The 18,084-nt window shown below is 42.0% G+C and overlaps 1 protein-coding gene across 2 annotated transcripts; it reads right to left on the bottom strand.

Moving 5' to 3' along the window:
• Positions 1-456: 456 nt before the first annotated feature.
• Positions 457-17,393, bottom strand: zer1 (zyg-11 related, cell cycle regulator). 2 transcript variants are annotated; one of them, XM_010753730.3, is made up of 16 exons: positions 17,237-17,393; positions 15,824-16,054; positions 15,570-15,720; positions 12,984-13,438; positions 11,673-11,846; positions 11,428-11,542; positions 9,820-9,966; positions 9,515-9,688; positions 8,625-8,840; positions 7,412-7,453; positions 7,132-7,251; positions 6,874-6,989; positions 5,592-5,780; positions 4,704-4,801; positions 3,345-3,447; positions 457-2,269 (listed from the first exon to the last, which is right to left on the bottom strand). In XM_010753730.3, the coding sequence occupies exons 2-16, from the start codon at positions 15,988-15,990 to the stop codon at positions 2,182-2,184; spliced, it is 2,355 nt and encodes a 784-aa protein (XP_010752032.1). In that variant the 5' UTR covers positions 15,991-16,054; positions 17,237-17,393; the 3' UTR covers positions 457-2,181. The 2 variants fall into 2 exon arrangements, with proteins under 2 accessions (XP_010752032.1, XP_010752033.1); XM_010753731.3 differs by lacking the exon at positions 17,237-17,393 and adding an exon at positions 16,975-17,210.
• Positions 17,394-18,084: the final 691 nt, after the last annotated feature.

Raw genomic sequence — 18,084 nt, 5'->3', positions numbered from 1 at the left:
GTGTTGTACATTTAAACTCAATTAAATGCACTGTTTATAATTGAATTAGTTTTTAAAACAAGGTATTAAAAAAAATAAAATTATGTGTATCTGTCATGCTTCACTGTATGAAAATGAATATATGCAGTGGGGAATCTCCTCTCTAAGTTCCACATTTCAGACAGCTACTGCTGAGATCTGGATTTCTTTGTGTAAGACACTGCCTTCCATAGTCAAGCGTACACTTTCTCGAATGGGACATTTACTGTCAATGCTGTTTGCAGAAGAATGTTGTAATTCAACACTTCCTATGAAATGATCTCAGTGCCATTTTGTAAGAAATGCCAGTGAAGAAACTAGTAAGTTAGAGTCATCATAAAAGGTACCCTGTGGAGTTTTTAGCCACTTGTAGCACCGTGAAGCAACGCCTCCATGAGCAGGAGATCATCGACTACAAACATATGCATCAAAGCACTATTTTGTTTTTCTCCCATCGGTTATTGCTTCATCTGCTGTTTATTAGTATAGTACCATGGGACTACTCATACTAGAAGAAGTGAAGCAGTTACTTAGCAGCATGTTGACCAACCAGCAGAAGTGATAGGCCATCAGGATGTTTCCCTCAGCCTCGTCTTTTTGATTATCTGGCATCATACCTGACCACTGGGAGCACTGGGAGCTCAAGGGCAAAACACCAAAGACACTATAATTTATATGTTCAACCACTTAGTTGTGACAAGTTGGAGCGTAAGACTACAAATGGAAATGTGTGAGGGAAAAAATGTGTGAGGAAGTGAGCTTACTGGACCTCTGCAGCCCACTACTCATCTCTAACTGAGGCTTGAGGTTTCGATAGCCATCATTAGCACTGAGCAACAGAATCTCTGACCAAACTGTCAGTGGACGAAGTGCATTGTGGTTGATGTAGGCACCTGACAAGAAAGAGGAATGCGCGGAACAAAAAATAAAACAATATCTGGGTTTATGCTGTATCGATTTTGACCCTTTAAAAAAATGTTGAGTTGATGAGGTCATTCCAAAACCGTCGCTATAATCGCTTCAACCCTTCATTCTTCAGACTTCTTCTTCTTTAGACTTTCCACCAGATGTTGGAATCTTGCTGCAAGGACTTGGGTCAGCCTCGCAGTCAGAGTTCCAGTTTATTCCAAAGGTGCTAGATGGGGTTGAGGTTTCTTGAATGGCCCAGCTTTAAGCATGGGGGCACTGTAGTGTCCACACAGAGTGTTTTTGATCTTCCTCACTGATGAAGTTCACGACTGCTTCCAGTGAGGAGAATCGACAGGATCAGGTTAAGATGCCAGATAATTGAAAAGGTGAGGTGAGGTTGAACTACATCGAATATCCAGGATTGCCAGACTACATTTGAATGATTGGGTATTCTGTATATAGTTTCTTAGTACTGACCGTATATCAGTCAAACCTAAACAAAATTTAAATACAGAGTAAAGTCATGAGTGTTTACAGTTATATTATAAAACATACACACAGTAAAAGGATGAGACAAACAGAGACTATTTACATATATAACAAAGAAGTCCATCGTTGTGCCACAAGGTCTGGGAAGACTTTCCCTCCCGTCAACATCAGTGTGATGCTTCTCTGCATCCTACACACATAATGGCTAATATTCACTGCACGTGTCAACAGCTCGATGACACCATGAGCATGAGCGACTGTGAGAGAGCGGTGTGTGAGCTGAGCCCTCCACTGGCCAAGCACAGACACTGCCCGGCCTCCTGCCTTTTGTTCAATATTACACAGCGGTAGTGAGCCAAGCGAGGGAGGTTTGTTTTCCTTCCACTGAGAACCAAGCATCACTCCAACTGTTTTGTTCTGCCGTTATATCTCACTCACACACACACACACACACACACGCACACACACACGCTGAGAGATAACACTCACCCCCCACAAACCTGTCCCAACAGAAGAGATACTTATGTGCAGCAAAGGTTAAGCACCCTCACAACAAAATTCCATGCACCACATCTTAAGTCCTATGTGTCATATATTAAGGTTTCTGCTGTGAAGAGGCTCAGAGACACATTTCTGCTCTACAAAACAAGAAGAATGAGAAGAAGAAGAATAATGCACACATTGACCCTTATGGTGATGACAGCGGGAGGAGGGGCCTTAGATTGGTTTGCTTGATGTTTGCTGGGAATCACTGCTCCTGTGGTGTCAACCTCTTTGTCCATAGTTTACCTCCTGTCCATGGTTTGTTTCCATGGGGTCTTCTTTGAAGTTTTCACACTGCTCCATTACTTTGCTGAAATATGAAAATATTACAAGTTAGCTAAATAAACACGTTTATAGCCTGGTACATAAAAACTAACCTGTTCAAATTATATTAACTTAAAGTTATGCAGGCATCATTCAGCCAGCCTCAGCTCCACAGATGATCCAGGTCTATGTTGATATTTAGATTAGCAAGGAGGCGAAGAGACAGAACAGCCAACATGGTGGCAGGCAGTGCCACAGATTTTGAGCTTCAAAATGGCACTTTGGAAACCTAAACGTCATACTGTCACTGGCTACGTCACATATTTTGTTGCTCTAATTGGTTCAAGGTCTATCCAATTGTGTCCAGACCCAATTTGGTCTGTGACCATTAATAATGTCCCCCAGGAATCAAAAAATGAACTGAGGGATTTGAATTTTCTTTTTTCATCCTGCACTACATATATATATATGTGCTACATCACATAGCAATGTACTGTATGTGAGGAGTGAGGAGATTGTCCAGACTGTCATCTATCATGGATATGTAAAGATACGTCAGGGTCAATTGGATTCAGCCAAGCAGGTGATTCAATGATCAATCACACTGCAGTAAGCATGCTGCAATATCTGGATAATATAACGGGTGCAAAGATTAAGTAACCTCTCTCCTGCTAACTCACTAGGTTCTCCAGTCACATATCTGACTGAAGCTCTTACAACATTCCCAAATTGACAGAAATGTGAGGATGTATATAACTGCTTAAAATCATGACTTTGCATTTCATCTCGAAAACCTGCTGGTGTATGCTAAAATCTGCCAGGCAACACAGCAGAAATCACACTAGCGTGAGCAGCTGATGCTACTCCTAACTGCCGAACTCCTGGTTACTGAAGTTATGTGCTATGAGATGTGCCAGTACCAAATTCAGTGATCAGCTCATCCAGTATTTCTGAATCAGTACTGATTGTCAACTGTGAAAAACATTTCCTCTTGGTGCTGCTCAGCCGGCGACTCATCAGCTTTGTCAAACAGAACCTTTCCCACAAGCTACAGTTAATACCAACAAGTACAGAATCTAAAGGAAGTTGATGCAGCTTCTACACAGTGCGGTCAGTCTTACCTGGCCATGTCCTTGGTCTCTGGCTGTGAGCTCTCCAGTTCCAGAACTTTCTCTAGAAGACTTATCCCTCCCTCCTTTATCAGCAGAGGACAGTACTTGCTTGCTGTAGACAGAAAATGAATGGAAAGAGAAAAAATGATTCCTTTGCAGAGCTGTGTTTGCTCTCAGAGGATGTTTTGGTACCATTCTTTATTCATGGCTGTGTTCTGAAGCAAATTTGTGAGTGAGCCCACTCCCTCGGCTGAGAAGCAACCCCACACAATAATAGTTGAATAGTTTCAGGATATTTTACTGTTGGCATACACAGGACTGATGGTAATGCTCATCATCTTTTCTCTGGATAACCTTTTTCCCAGATGCCCCAAACAATGGGAGAATTTAAACCAGACAGGTCACAAAATTAAAAATGTGGCAAAGGAAACTCAAATTCAGCATAGAGAACTGTCAACGCACAGAAGCTGCACTGTCCATGGTCCTGATCTATAAATTATAAATGTAACATTTTGAATCAGCCTTGAAACATGTGCTACATTTTACAATATTTTGCCTACTTACAAATTAGTGAGATACATGTGCCTGTCAGGGCGCACAGATTTTTTTAATCCTTTGTGGCACTGAGGAGAGGTCCACTCGCAAGTCCTGTTCAACAGAGAGCTGTGACCTCCTCCTTGTTCTTCATGTAAACCAGAGTAGAGAACGCCAACTCACACAGGGAGGTAGAGGGGAAAAGAAGAAGTTGCTCAATCGCGTGCTGGGAGATGCTTGGTTACTCCGATGCAGAAGCCAACCAAAACTGATCCAGTGGGAGCTCACTAAATTTGAGTTTGAGTGTGCGGTCCACACGGAGCTCTGCACACTCCTCTCTCTCTTTCATAGAGAGCTTTTTCTGTTGAGGATTCCTGGTTGAATGGGTCTCGGATCCAGTCACAGTCCTCAATGTCAGCCACACATGGAAAATAGCGCTTAAACCTCTCTTTTAAGGTCTGAAGGTGTTCGGGATATACAGTACGCTCCCTAGCTGCCTGTGGCACAGCTGATGCCAGCAACATGTCCATGGAGCCCTGTACCAAAGCCTCGCACCATAGGATAAGTTTGCCCATAAACCCCCAAATCTTGTCTGTGGATGATAAAATGTTTAACTCGTTTAACTTGGTGAGATGCCCAAATATGTCTGCAAGGTAAGCCAGCCTGGTGCACCACCTCTCATCATCCGCGAGCTTGTCCTTCATGACAAGAGTATTGATAAAGCCTCAATTCTCAATGGCCAAGCTACAATAAAGCTTTCAGCATAAGACATCTTGGGTGATGTATATGTTGGAACACAGAAGAAGTTTGAAAGCCAGAGCAGCAGATACTCACGGTAAACTGACACCAGGTTGTAGAGAGCCCATGTGGCCCAGTGCTGACTGACAGGGGAGATGCTCTGCGGCAGCAGTCGCAGGATGGGCTCAAATGACCTGAAAGAGCAAAGTCTATTTAAAAATTCAAAATGGACAAAAACCACTGACAGCTGTGCTGTACAGCTCAACCACATCAACTCAGTCTACACTGGGTATATACACACAACTGCTGGGCAGCATGATAGCTGGTCACTAGCAGGCCCAGCGCTCTTTTTTTCTTGTCTTTCTATCAGCTGCACAATAAAACATCAACATTTTCTACAAACATTCATTTCTGAAACATTCTCACTCTTGACTCCCTACTCTTTATCCCCTTCCCTTCCTCTTGCCTCTCTCCCCAATTGACAGAGAAGAGGGGAAAGGGGTGAAAAGTAGGGAGTCAAGGGTGAGTAAAGTGGGGGAGTCGAAAATGAGAGGAGGGGAAGTGGATAATGTTTGACCCCCCCACTTTACACACCCTTGTTTCCTTACTCTTTATCCTCTTCCCCTCCTCTTCCCTGTCAATATATTTGACTCCCCCACTGTTCTCACCCCTGACTCTCTACTCTGTATCCCATTCTTCCCCTCTTATTTGACTCCCCCAGTGTACTCACCCTTGACTATACACCCTTCACCCCCTTTCACTCCCCTTGTTTTCAACTTGCCCACTATTCTCACCCTTTACTCACCACTCTTCATCACCCTCCTCTCCTCCACTATTCTGACCCTTGACTCCCTACTCTGAATAAAATCAAATATATATTTTTCGATATTATATTATATATATATATATAATACTAATAATATATATATATATTACACGTGCATTAAGATGGCATTCATAAAGAAGTAGTAAACAGATAATCACCTGTAGTTGATGTTGCGGCGTGAGCTGACGTCCCAGCTCTGGATAGCGTCCCACATCTTGTCCATCACTGTGTCTCTTCGCGGCTCTTCCATCGACCAAACCTCCGGCCCGTCGAACATTATGTGTGAGAGCACGCCACATGCGTTGTACGACACCTCGATTCCGTCTGCTTTACTGTCCAGCAGGTTACTGCGAAAGCATCAAACAGTGAGCGGGAGCAGATGAAGTCAACATATATCTGATGAGACATCTTACCCAAAGCGGACAGAATTTGTTACGATCAGACAGGTTGGTTGAACTTTTTAAGCAGTTTTTCTGTGCTGTGGTGTGGCCGTACGGCTGTAATTAATTAACACATCTTGTTCTGTGTGGGTAACTGTTCATGTCCTTTGGTAGGAAATCTTCACTGAGGGTTTACCAATCTCTGAATCCACCAGCTATTGTCTGACAATGATTCAGCCTCAGAGGGCAACAGCCAATGTTTCAGGGCTTCTGCTATAACCAGTGGATATCACAAAACTGATAACGGATAATGGATCTGGGTCAAGCAGGGGTTAAATATAATCAATAATATTTGTGACTTGACTCTCATTATATTACATCTGTTTCTCAGCTCTATAGACATTTTCAAATGCGACAGTGTAAAACCTCTAAAACATTCAATTTAAGATGAAATAAAACAGATCAAATCAGCACACAGACTGTTGGAACCAAAGCCAACCTCAAACGTGATTGGTCAATACTACTCAACACTTCCAGTGCCAACATCTTGGTCCCTTGCTGACAGATTCTGCATCCACATTCAGATATTTGTTTATACAGATTAATCGTTTACTAACTAGATCTGACTTTGGTTTTAAACCATCGATACTTCTGTGTCCTTGTATGAAGTTTGTTCATTCAGGTTCGCAGGCAAAAGTACTACAGTGTTTCTTTTAGAATATCTGGCATTGACTTTTCATCACTTGGTCCGTGCTCCCTCTAAATAACAAAATAACAATGATAACCTTTCAGACAGATCTAACAGTCTATCACACGGCAGAAATAAACAACAGCCAGTCAGTCTGCAGTTTTGGGTTATTTTTGGTTTTGACTTACACCCACCTTTAACCTTGAAGTGTAGTCATTTATTTAGAATGGTTTCATACAATTATTGTAAAGAAATGAACCCTCTGGTTTCTTCAGCCAGTTATGACAGATTAACAAGCTTCTGATAAATCATTTTATTAATGATAGGAACACTGACTACAATCATTATCCAATCATCTCTCAGTCCTCTTACCTGAATACAGTGATGAACTGTGGGGTGAGCAGCTGTGGCCTCAGTGCTTTGACCTCAGCAACATTTCCCAGGAGCCCCAGCATGTTGCGGTGAAGCTCCTGCTTGTCTGGAAACTCCTGGAGTTAGATCATGAACAGAGAGGAGAGGTGGAGATATCAATGACTGCTGCTGTGACAGTCCATAATCTGAATCTGTAGATTTCTAACATACATGGAACTAATCCTGAAGTGAACTGTTATGCTGATTGAGTGGACTCACCTGTAGACACTCCAGGAAGAGACTCATGCCCCGACAGTTGAGGAACATCTGACAGTTGTCAGGTGTCTCATCAGTGATGTTCCACAGAGCGCTCCAGGAGAACTCCATCACCTGGTCACACTGAGGAGACAAAGAACAAGCTTTCAGTTAGACAAACAAACATATGTGATGGCTGACTCACTATTGGTGATTCATTTGCCTTTAACAATTGACAATCAGCAGAGAGAGAGAGAGAGAGAGAGAGAGAGAGAGAGAGAGCAAAGGATCCAGGAGGACTCACCATTCTGTCCTGGAGCTTCTTCTGAATTAGATTCAACATTGTCTGTAAATAAGAAAATATATGAAAATTAAAAATTAATCAAAAACAAGATCGTTTTCATTTACAAAGTAAAAGATGAATTCAAAATCACAAATGAAGGACTGTTCATGGATTAAAGGTCTCCTCTATCCCGATCCTGACCACAAAGTCTTACATGCTCTCATAACTGTATGTGCGCTTGCACAGATTTGACTGGTCACAACAGTGCATTGTGAGATTATGTTGCACTGCACGGCTGCAGAAGCAGAGCCAGGAAAAACATTTTTGCAGCACTACAGTGTCCACTGACACCTAAGCAGCAAGAGTGAGCAGCATGTTACCGTGCAGTTATTCATACAAGCAGCCTAATATCACATCAGGCTTTCTAAAAGGTTCAATTATATCATGGTCCACCAACCTAGTTCTTCTTCCACCATTACTGTTGAGTACCTTAAAGGCAGCTCGAAGATACATTAGGTCAGGTGTTGCCTGTCCGAGGGCTCAGCAGATTTGTGACAACACAGCCTGACACCCACTGCAGGGACAACTGAATGCTCACGTTTGACACATTTTTCTGTGTCATGAGTTCTGCTTGTTGCTTGATTCTTGGTTGTTTGGGTTTATACTGTGTTGTTCTCGTATGCTGGTTGACCATGAACGTTTCTTGTTCTTGTTTTTTGAAAAAGATCTTGTTATCAATGTTCAACATTAGTTAGAACTCCAAATGATTCTCCCAACACAGAGATACGACTGAAATAATGACAGTACTGTCACTGTGGTGTGTGTTCTCCCTGTGCTCTCCTTTTCCACTGCGTGCTCTGATTTCCTGCCATCCCAAAAATAAGCTTGTTAGATATTAGAAACACTCCTGCCATCAGCCTTGACCAAGTAACCAGCCTGAGAGCCGGAGTTGATCCCTGGGCTCTACACTGAGGATTCCCAACACTGTGAAATAGTTTGGATGGCTCAAATGCAGAGGGTGAATCTCCACTGCAGGGACAAACTAAATAAAAGTAAGACCTGGTGCGCTTTTTTTACCCTTTAAAATTAGTACCACAAATGATATCCTACCTCTTATACTTGAAAACAGGAGTATTGTTTGCATTTACAGATGAGCAAAAGCTATCAACTGCAATCCATGTTTACCTTTTTCATCTTTGTAATAAATCAATCACTACACTCATCTCCACATTACCTTGACAAATCCCATCTTTCCCACAGCCTCCTTGTGATGATTGTCCACCTGGCAGACCAAAGCGTTGCAGAGGTGCACAGCAATTCTCTGGATGGACTCATCCTGCCGGGCTGGCTCCAGGATTTTCAGCAGCAGCTGGTTGACGCGAGTGTACTGGAACTCTAGCTCCTCTGGAATACTGAAGTTACACAGAGTCAAGCAGCAGTTCCTCTGGACCTGGTGTCGGGGGGGCAGAGATGATGGGGGGGAGGGGGGTTACGACTCAAAACAAGTCTGAAGAGCGACAAACAGGCCTAAAAGCTGAACTGATTTGAATCTTACATGCTACGTAGAATAAAGTAAACAGATCATCAAATATCATCATATAATAAGCTTCTAATTATAAGTAACTCTTTTTCCTCATGTTAATATACCCTTTAGAGTTTTACAGGTTTTGTGTTGAATGGTGTCGATGGTAAAAGAAAAAAGAAAAGTAAGCTCTACAAATTGGTCAAATTTTTTCTAGACGTAAAATACAATAGCTGCCATTTCTTAAAGGACCAGTGTGTATAATTTAGTGGCATCCAGTGGTGTAGCTGCTGATTGCACCTCACTCTCTCCTTCCTAGAATGAAGGAGAGGTGCTGCGTGTAAATGTAGAGCCAGTGTTTAGTTTGTCTGTCCTGGGCTACTGTAGAAAGATGGTGGTTCAACATGGTGGACTCTCATTAAAGAGGAGCCGTGCTGTTTATATAACAAGTTCATTCTAAGATGACAGAAACATAACCACTCCTATTTTAAGGTGATTATGCACTACTGAAAACATGGAAACATAATTATTAATAAGATAATCCATTTCTGCAGTATTCCATAAATAGAGCCACATAAAGAGAGTCCACAGAGTAGACTTACAGTGACCTCCTGGTACTGTTCCATTCCATTTAGTACCACTTGAATGACCTCTCTGCGCAACCGTACACTCTGGTCACTGCGGTACTCCGTATTGGTCAGGTAGAAGAGAGCAGCGCTGCCTGTCACCTGGATGCTCTTATCATATTTATGGCACTTCAATGCTGCTATGACAAGCTGAAAGGACAGAAAATTATTGGAGAGGTCTGAGGTACAGGCAGAACATGCAGAATCACTGGACAAAGACGTGATTGGAAGTCACTGGTGTTATCTCCTTCAAAGCACAACCCCACTTTAATTCATCATACTTGCAAAGCTCGGAGCAGTTGGCTGCAGTGTTGTATCCTGGCGATGTCGAACAGCTGATTGATGGCTCTGTGGGCCAGCTCAGGACGGAACTCTGTGTAAGCCTCAATGGCATTCAGGACTTGGTCCTCATTCTTGGATCCAGTCACCTGAAAAGAGCAAGAAAGACAGATTTAGCCCACAAAACAAAACCTGTTTACAAGCATTAGTATGCACACATGACCCATTTTAAAGAATTTTTTTTTCCATCTGGCTGAATTAACCTGTTAACATTGTACAATTCATTTTGTAGGGAGTAACCTGTTATATTAGTAGTAGTAGTAGTAGTAGTATCATGTACATCAGCTAATTTAAGAAGGAAGAACCGGCTATTTTCCTCATAACAAAAAAAGTGAATTTACTAAAAAGGTAAAGGTTGCAGAACCAGACAGTTATTGATAAACAGACTCTAAACTCAAGAGTCAGAGGGGAACTTTGTAGAAATAAGGAGATGTAAGAGCAGAGCCAGGCCAATAGATCATGTGATATTGAATGATTGCACATACATTAGTATATAGTAGGGATGTAATGATATGGAAAATTTGACATCTCGATTATAGTGACCAAATTATCATGGTTAACGATATTATCGCAATATTCTTAATTGCTGTACAAATGTCCAAAAAACACGCATGGATATGGGCCAGTAGAAATGTTGCTGCAAAATGCAGTAACTTTTTTTCTTGCATGCTCTGTAGACAGGATAATTGTCCTCCACCAGCTCTCCCTCTGCATTCTTAAGAAACCCAAAATACGCCCAGACCTCAGATTTTGTCCTTTTAATGGGGTGGAACATGTCCTGCCATGTCCACCATGCTTTCAATTTTGATGCCTACGTTACAAGATACGCATTCACGCAACGCCTTTATGGCGAGTCTCTCTCCCTCTCTCTCTCTCTCCACCCTCTGTCATTTACAGTAGCTAACTGCTGCCAACTGCTAAAGGCCTCAGCACCTCTGGCGGTCGGAGCTCCTGTGCTATGGATGAAATATTAAAACACCAACACTCCCCTGCTGCTATGAGCTCCCAGTTCAGGCAGAGCCAGCTAATAGGATGGCTAAGTTAGCTGCACGGCTAACAGTTGTTACAATTATCAGCTAAAGTAGCTAACCATTAACATTAGGTAAAGTCATTTCAGGAAACTGGTAACAAGTAAACCACTTCAAGTTGAACCAGAACAGCAGGAGGACATCAGAGGAGGGGCAGAAATATTTCTTCAAAAAATATGATCCAGTATTACCAAAATCAGTGAATAAAGTTAAAACAGTTGGTTTTGTCCAGTAATCAGTGAGGCCCGATCCACAGAAACATTAATTTTTTCCAATCTAATTCTCATTGAATCAGTGAATCATGCAAAGATACTGTAGTGGAGTCACAAACTAAGAATATAGCAATGGAAGGGAGAAGAATAGATCAACAGAACAGAACAGAAATAAAATATGCTAAGGCTGATATAGTAAGTAACTGATTAGAACACCTGAACATCACATACCACATGGTTTTATGACAAGAATGTCCAATATAACAATTAGGAGCCAAAAGAAAACGGAACGTGCATTACATCACCATACCTTATACGCAGGGATGTGTGTCACATTACAGAGGGTGGTGTCATGTAAGCCCAGAAACTGCAGTGGCCTCTTCAGCTCCTGGAAAGGATAGATGCTGCTCTTGCACGGCTCAATGCTGAAAGAAAGACAGAAAGACAGAAAGACAGAAAGAAAGAAAGAAAGAAAGAAAGCTTGTTCAAAACAGTTTCCAAAAACTCTGGATTAAACTTTTTCAGTCCAGTGTACACTATTGAGGGGTTACTCACCTCGGCCGACCCATAGCTTCTTCAAAGTGTGGGACTGTGCAGTTGTCCAGCATGACGTGACCCGAGATGTCCAGTGACACCAGATTGACCAGACGCTGTACGATGGCTGTCAGGATCTTCCTGCTCATCTTGAATTTAGAATTTCTCCTGCTCTCCCGCGAGATGTCGAGATGTCTAAAGAATGTGATAGAGTTTTATCAATGACACTGAAACAATATTGATAATTAGTGGGCATTAGGACATCATTCAGTTTTGTCAGTTACAAATGTTAGAAATTATCATTTTCCAGGAAAGTCACAATATAGTCAAAATATGCACCTAATTTTATCAAGACAACCTGAGTGAGGGGCTCAAATACTATTAAAATTTTCAGGACACCTGGTCATTTAAATTTATTTTCCAGCATTTCCAGGACTGCAAAACTACCCTCTAAATTATTTGTTTTGGACAAGGATCGTGTAAATAGATTACATTACATAACGCATGTACACATTTATCTGAATCTTGGCCTCCTGTGCACTTGACAAAGTTTTGTATTACAACCTGATACAGTGCAACATTTTCAATCATTCAGAGCTCAGTTTGTATCCATCTGATGAACTTTCACTTTCAATCTTGACTCAGAATTTGTATTTAGTGCAAAGCTTTAAGCTACATGTTGGACTGACTCTTACAAACATGCTAAAAAAGCAGGAAAGAGATGATTTGACATGATCCTGAGGTCTTAGAGAAAGTTAAAAGATGTCATCTTTGTCCACTAGCAAAGCAGTCTTCTTCTTTGCCGCCTGTTTTGGTGCATTGCTGCATTTCTAGCCACGACCATGTAGATCAGAGGAATATTATGACACTACTGTCACCACCATGCGCACACATTAACAAACAAACAAACAAACAAACAAACAAACAGGTCCTCGCTTATACGAAAACTGATCAATACCACTACTATAAGACTGTAGTATGATACTTTGTATGATGGTAATGCTGTACTGCATGCACGTTATCCTCCACTCTGTGGTGTGTAATATATACATGCTTGGTTTGGACTGGTGTGAAAGACAAGGACAAACTCGGTTTGACTGTTAAGCAGCTACAAAGGGCAGCAGCTTCTCAGTACAACTCCACAACTTCAGTCCAGTGAATGATCTGAACCTGGATGTGTGAGATGAAGCTACACAGAACAAATGTAGTTTTCACATGTCAGAAACATTTGTGTTATAAACATAAAGCAGGTGTGATCAACTGGAAATATATACAAGGACTAATACACTAGAGTGTGTTCAGAGCATAATGGCAAGTTATTTATAGGCTTACCTGAGATTAACAATCTCCACCACTGTATTGACCAACTCGTCTGACAGGTCCACATTGTAGAGAACAAGAGACGCCAGTCTATCTTTCCACTGGGTGAGAAAAGCTGTTCCCATTAACTGTACATTAGATAGATCTAGTGAGGTGAGTGACTTGAGGGGTTTGAGTAGGGTCTCAGCGTCCACCTCGTCGGGCAGGCCGCCTAAGTTGAGCAGCCTGAGACGGTTGAAGCCCTGGAAGTTAAAGTCTGTCTCTAACGCTTGCCTAGAAGCGGGGCTCTCGTCCTCCTCCTCGTCGGTGTCTTCGTTGCAGGCGAGCGGGGCGCCGCCCTTCCGGTAAAAGATGTGGCTACAGCCGAACAGGCAGAGAGACACCAGGGTCTCGCGGAAGCAGGTCAGAGTTTTCAAGCTGCGGGAGGACAGACTGTTGCAGTAGGTGAGGTGGAGCTCGATCAAGTCCTGGAGGAACACAAAGTAAAGCACTGAACATGAAGCCAGTTTGACCATGCTGACCTACGTTTGCTGCAATAATGAATGAGTGGGTTACAAACTGCACACACACACGCAGTCTCTTGTGGTAGCAGAGACTGTAGTGCAATATAATACTATATCAATTATTCCTTCCATCCCCACAACATAGGAGAAGTAGTCGTCAGAGGACACTGAAGAAGTACATCAGTGGAGCCTTACTTAAGTCCATGTTTGTAAATCATGGACTTAGTGGCGGTCTTAATGATGGTGTAAAGAGAAGGACAGCCCACCAGGACATGAACGCTAACTGGCTTCTAACCCACCAACGCCATTATCTGCATTCAAAAGGGCCAGACTACTTTTTTACTTACTTTAGTAACTCAAGTACCTCATTGGATGTCTGGAGACACGTTGTGTATTTCACATCCTATCTCTGTTTACCGTAGACGTCCCACCATTATGAGAATTAAAAGGCATTCACACGGTACCTGGATTAACAAAAATTCCATAGAATTCATTTTAGATTAAAACTTCACTGCTATAACATTTAGATTTATTATCTCCAGTGACCAGGTCGTATGATGACAGAACTACATCAACCAAATAAAACAATCCTCCAGTTTTCTACAGCGTCACAGTGGAGGCTGGAGTGGCTCTATCACTAAAGTTTCTTTATTGTCACTTGACACAATTTCTTTAAGTGGTAATTACTTGTAACATGAAACCAGACAGCAGCTCCTCCCAGTTCTCAGGTCTTGATGGCATAGCAAAAAAGAATCCTAGGTTGCTGTGAGGTGGAGTGTTAGGTATCCAACCAATGCTTCAAACGTTTCACAATCAGGAGGGAAGACCAAAGGCTTGTTTTATGAACGTAGACATGTCGGCTGTTTTGAAGTTTAAATATTAAAATTTGGAAAAGAACCTTTCCTCATTTGTTTGAACCTTTGATTAATCTTTTCAGACAAATGTTTAAGAGGATAAAAACTGATCAAATAGGAGTTCTTCTTAAAACCACATTTGAAATATGTTTCAAATAAGAACAGAATATATTTTTTAGTTTTTTAGAACAGCTACATCACTGTCATCTCTGTGAGTAGAAGTACTTTAGCTCTGCCAACAAACCAGAACAGCTGAGTAACTCTTACACATTCTGATGAGAATCAGCTTCAGATCCAAAGAGACAAAGTTGAGAGCCACTCCCCAACTTGGTCAGTGAAAGAAGGAAAGCAGACGGTAAAGTGATTTATACCACAGTGATGATGCTGCAGCTGCAGCGTTTCCATTAACTCCTGATAAAGATCACTGACTAATGAGTGTCAGTGAAGCTGTGTGCTCATTGCTCTAAATGAATGCACTCAAATAAATTATATGAAAAATAAGTGAACATGTTTACAATATTGAGTGCCTCATCACCACAAGATGGAGACTGTGACACACAAGCTGCAGGAAGTTCACTGTCCCTCTGAACTTTGAATAAAGCGATCATCTCACATCCCCTTCAAAATTCAACTCACTTCAGGCTAATTCTTGGTACTGAGTGACATTGCATATGAACCTTATGGGAAAGTAGTGACTGTCCTTTGTATTAGTCAAAGCCTCATGTGTTACCATGGAACATATTCATTTATACATTCTTGTAAAAATATAAATGAACGGTCTGATTTTCTTATAAGGCAGGTGACCTTCCTCCCCGTCATCCATTAATTCCTGATAATGGACACCTTGGGGGGTGTTATGTAATATATATTTACTAACTTAATTATTGCCAGAAAGGTCAATTAAATGTCCATTTTAACTGTTCACTGCTGTCTAAACTTGTGTGAGTGAGTGAGGTCCATCAAAACTGAACCAGGAAGTTGGTTGTTTTCCAACATCTAATGATGCATACAAGGTTTAGATGATACGATCGCTTGTGTTATGTTGCTTCATACACACCCTTCGTACGGCTCTCATTGAGAGAGATGGGAATGATGGCCAAAAGCACAAAGATAAGACTGACAGAACAAAAAGTAATAGTAGTCTTAGTTTTCCAGTTGCAGTGGACTGGAAAGTGAAAATGTTATTTTAAATATGTCAGCAGCTTATTCTGAAAAGCTGCTCTCTGGCTAACTTGACCTACCTGTTTTCGAATGGCCTCCAGATCTCTGTCACGTACAAAGTCTTCTCTCAGCTGTACCCTTGTCAGTCTGGTGCTTCGAGGGTCTGAGAATAGTTGGAAGAAGCTCTCCTCTGGTTCAAAGTTGCCGTCTGTGTGGACCAACTCCATATATCTGCTCGAAGCAAACAGACAACGTTCATCAAAAGCCTCATCAGCCATGGAATCAGTAATATCTGACAGACTGAAAATCGGTCATCGATCGACGCATCACTCACGTGTTGACTAGCTTGTCACAGATTTCACTGGGGAGGAAGATGTCTGAGCGCAGGCACAGCTTGTTCCTGAACCCCTGGTAGCACATGGTCTTCCTGAGGTTCCTTAGGCAGAAGACTGTCGCCAGGGTCATGAGGCTGTCGGGGTTGTCTCCTGCTTTGGCTGCCATGTTTGCCTCTTCTTCTCCGATCAGATCAAAGACAGGGCAGTGCAGGGGGCCTCACAGGTGTGCACTAAACAGAGTACACAACCAAGAGCTAAATCATGATCATTTACAATGTGATAATTAAAAAGGAGTCATATTATACCCCTTTTCCACATGTTCACACAGTTCCCAGCTGTCCTCTGTGAAGTTCTTCGGTCAAAATTCCTGAGTTTGGTGTCAGGCTTCTGGAATATGTTCATGAGCCTTGTTAGTGATGTCACAAGGGGCTCAAAATCAGAACAGCGTGTTTTAAAGACAGTGTGGCTTTTCATAATATGTCTCCTTTAAAAGATCAAATGTGAATACAAATAGTGCACATGTAATATCACTGTAATTATTACAGTATGCTTTGTCTGTCATTGAATGCAGCCAAACAGGATTGTTTCCGGTTCATATAGGCTTACATTAAATAAATATGTGGTGCCCTTTAACAGAGTAACACAATTTTAATTATTATTTGCAATTACAGCAATGACATTTGGCCCAAAATAAAGTCGTACAACAGACATATTACAGACATTACGGTCGGTTATCTTCCACAGAGGCTTACTGTTTATATTGTCTGCTTGGCATATTACTGCCATAATAAGCTCAGACCTGTCCATACTTGGCCAAGTTAGCCGTCATGCCTATGGCTGTACTGCTAGCAACTACTTTGTAACAACTTGTTTCAACATTACGGAGAGATTTATCTTATTTATTTAAAGACAAACGAGCCGTGCCGATAAACTGAAGCTACTCCCTCAGCCTGCCCTGTCTCTGAGTTGGTGCTGTTAGTTTGTTAGTTCAGCAAACACAGGAAGAAATCCTGATGGACAAACAGCAGACTGTTACTAAGGTGGCTAGCTAGCTAGCTAGCTGGCTAGACTGTGGAATAATTTACTTTAACAACACTGACGCTAGATAGCTACTGACAAACACACAACCACTGTTAGCACACTCGCTCACCACAAGCCCAAACACCACAGAGCAACGCTTGTTATTCTGAGTGAGGTCTCGCTGACACGGTGTCACCGCTGCATCCCAGCGTCTGCGTTAGCCCGCGGCTAGCTGGATGACTTTCTATGCTATGGTGTTAGCTCACTTAGCCAGCGGGGCTAGCGCTAGCTCGGAGCTCTGTGTGGAGATGCAGTCAACAGACGGAGTCAACAGACGGAGTCAACAGACGGAGCCAGCGGCTGAGTGCACGGCTCACCACGCACTGCTTTACCTTAGCTTTCGCCAAGGCTGTGCGTCTCGAAGAGGGCGAGAAATGGAGTTGTTGTCACCAGGCTTCACTCATCTGTTTTTCGCTTTCGTCCGATGTCAACAAACAGACTCCTCCCCTCACTCCTTTCACTCCTCCTCCTTTTCCCACCTCCTGCTCCTGGTCTTCCTCCTCTCTTCTCCTCTTCTTCTTTCACAATGAACTACACAGCTGTAACCCGTGCATGCCTCCATCATCCTCAGTCATAAGTTCTATCCTTCAGTCTACTTCTTAACACATTTTTATATTTAATGTCTATGCAAATGTTTAATTTCTCTGTACATATTTATTTTTATAGTGTTATTCTGTGCACATATTTAAATTTTATAGATCATTTTTTGACCTTTACAAGCTTTTTATTTGACAGAGACAGCTGAAGAGTGACAGGAATGTGGGGAGAGAGAGATGGGGAATGACATGCGGGAAAGAGCCACAGGTCGGATTCGAACCCTCGGCTTCCGTAGCAAGTAACGAGCCTTCGCACATTTATAGTTTAATTGTTCTACTAATTTTTAATTTCCCTGTACATATTTAATTTTTATAGTTTAATTCCTCTGCTCATTTTAAATTCTGCAAATGTTTACTATTTTAGCACAGGTTTCGATTTAAATTTAGATTCACTACTGTGTTAAAGGCAGGTATACGCTACATTCATTCAAATACTCGGGGCCTTACTGTCCTCTCGTGGCCGTCAGAGGTATGACATCTTCTGAAGCACTACAATAAGAATCCAGTAAAACAGCAGTGTAGCACGTCTAACTACGGTGGCTGGTAAGTGCAAAACAAAATTACAAAATCCGAAACACTTTTAC

This window comes from Larimichthys crocea, chromosome IV (assembly GCF_000972845.2).
Source record: "Larimichthys crocea isolate SSNF chromosome IV, L_crocea_2.0, whole genome shotgun sequence".
Taxonomy (NCBI): Eukaryota; Metazoa; Chordata; class Actinopteri; family Sciaenidae; genus Larimichthys; species Larimichthys crocea.
This window is presented reverse-complemented; position numbering and strand designations above follow the sequence as displayed.

Bases quoted from the DNA above. Each gene is read 5' to 3' on its own strand.
- zer1 (XM_010753730.3), bottom strand. From the start codon at position 15,990: ATGGCAGCCAAAGCAGGAGACAACCCCGACAGCCTCATGACCCTGGCG. The intron at 9,967-11,427 runs GTATGGTGATGT...TGCTCTTTTCAG, and splicing joins CACACATCCCTGCGTATAAG to GTGACTGGATCCAAGAATGA. The intron at 4,802-5,591 runs GTGATTATCTGT...TTGCTCTTTCAG, and splicing joins CGCCGCAACATCAACTACAG to GTCATTTGAGCCCATCCTGC.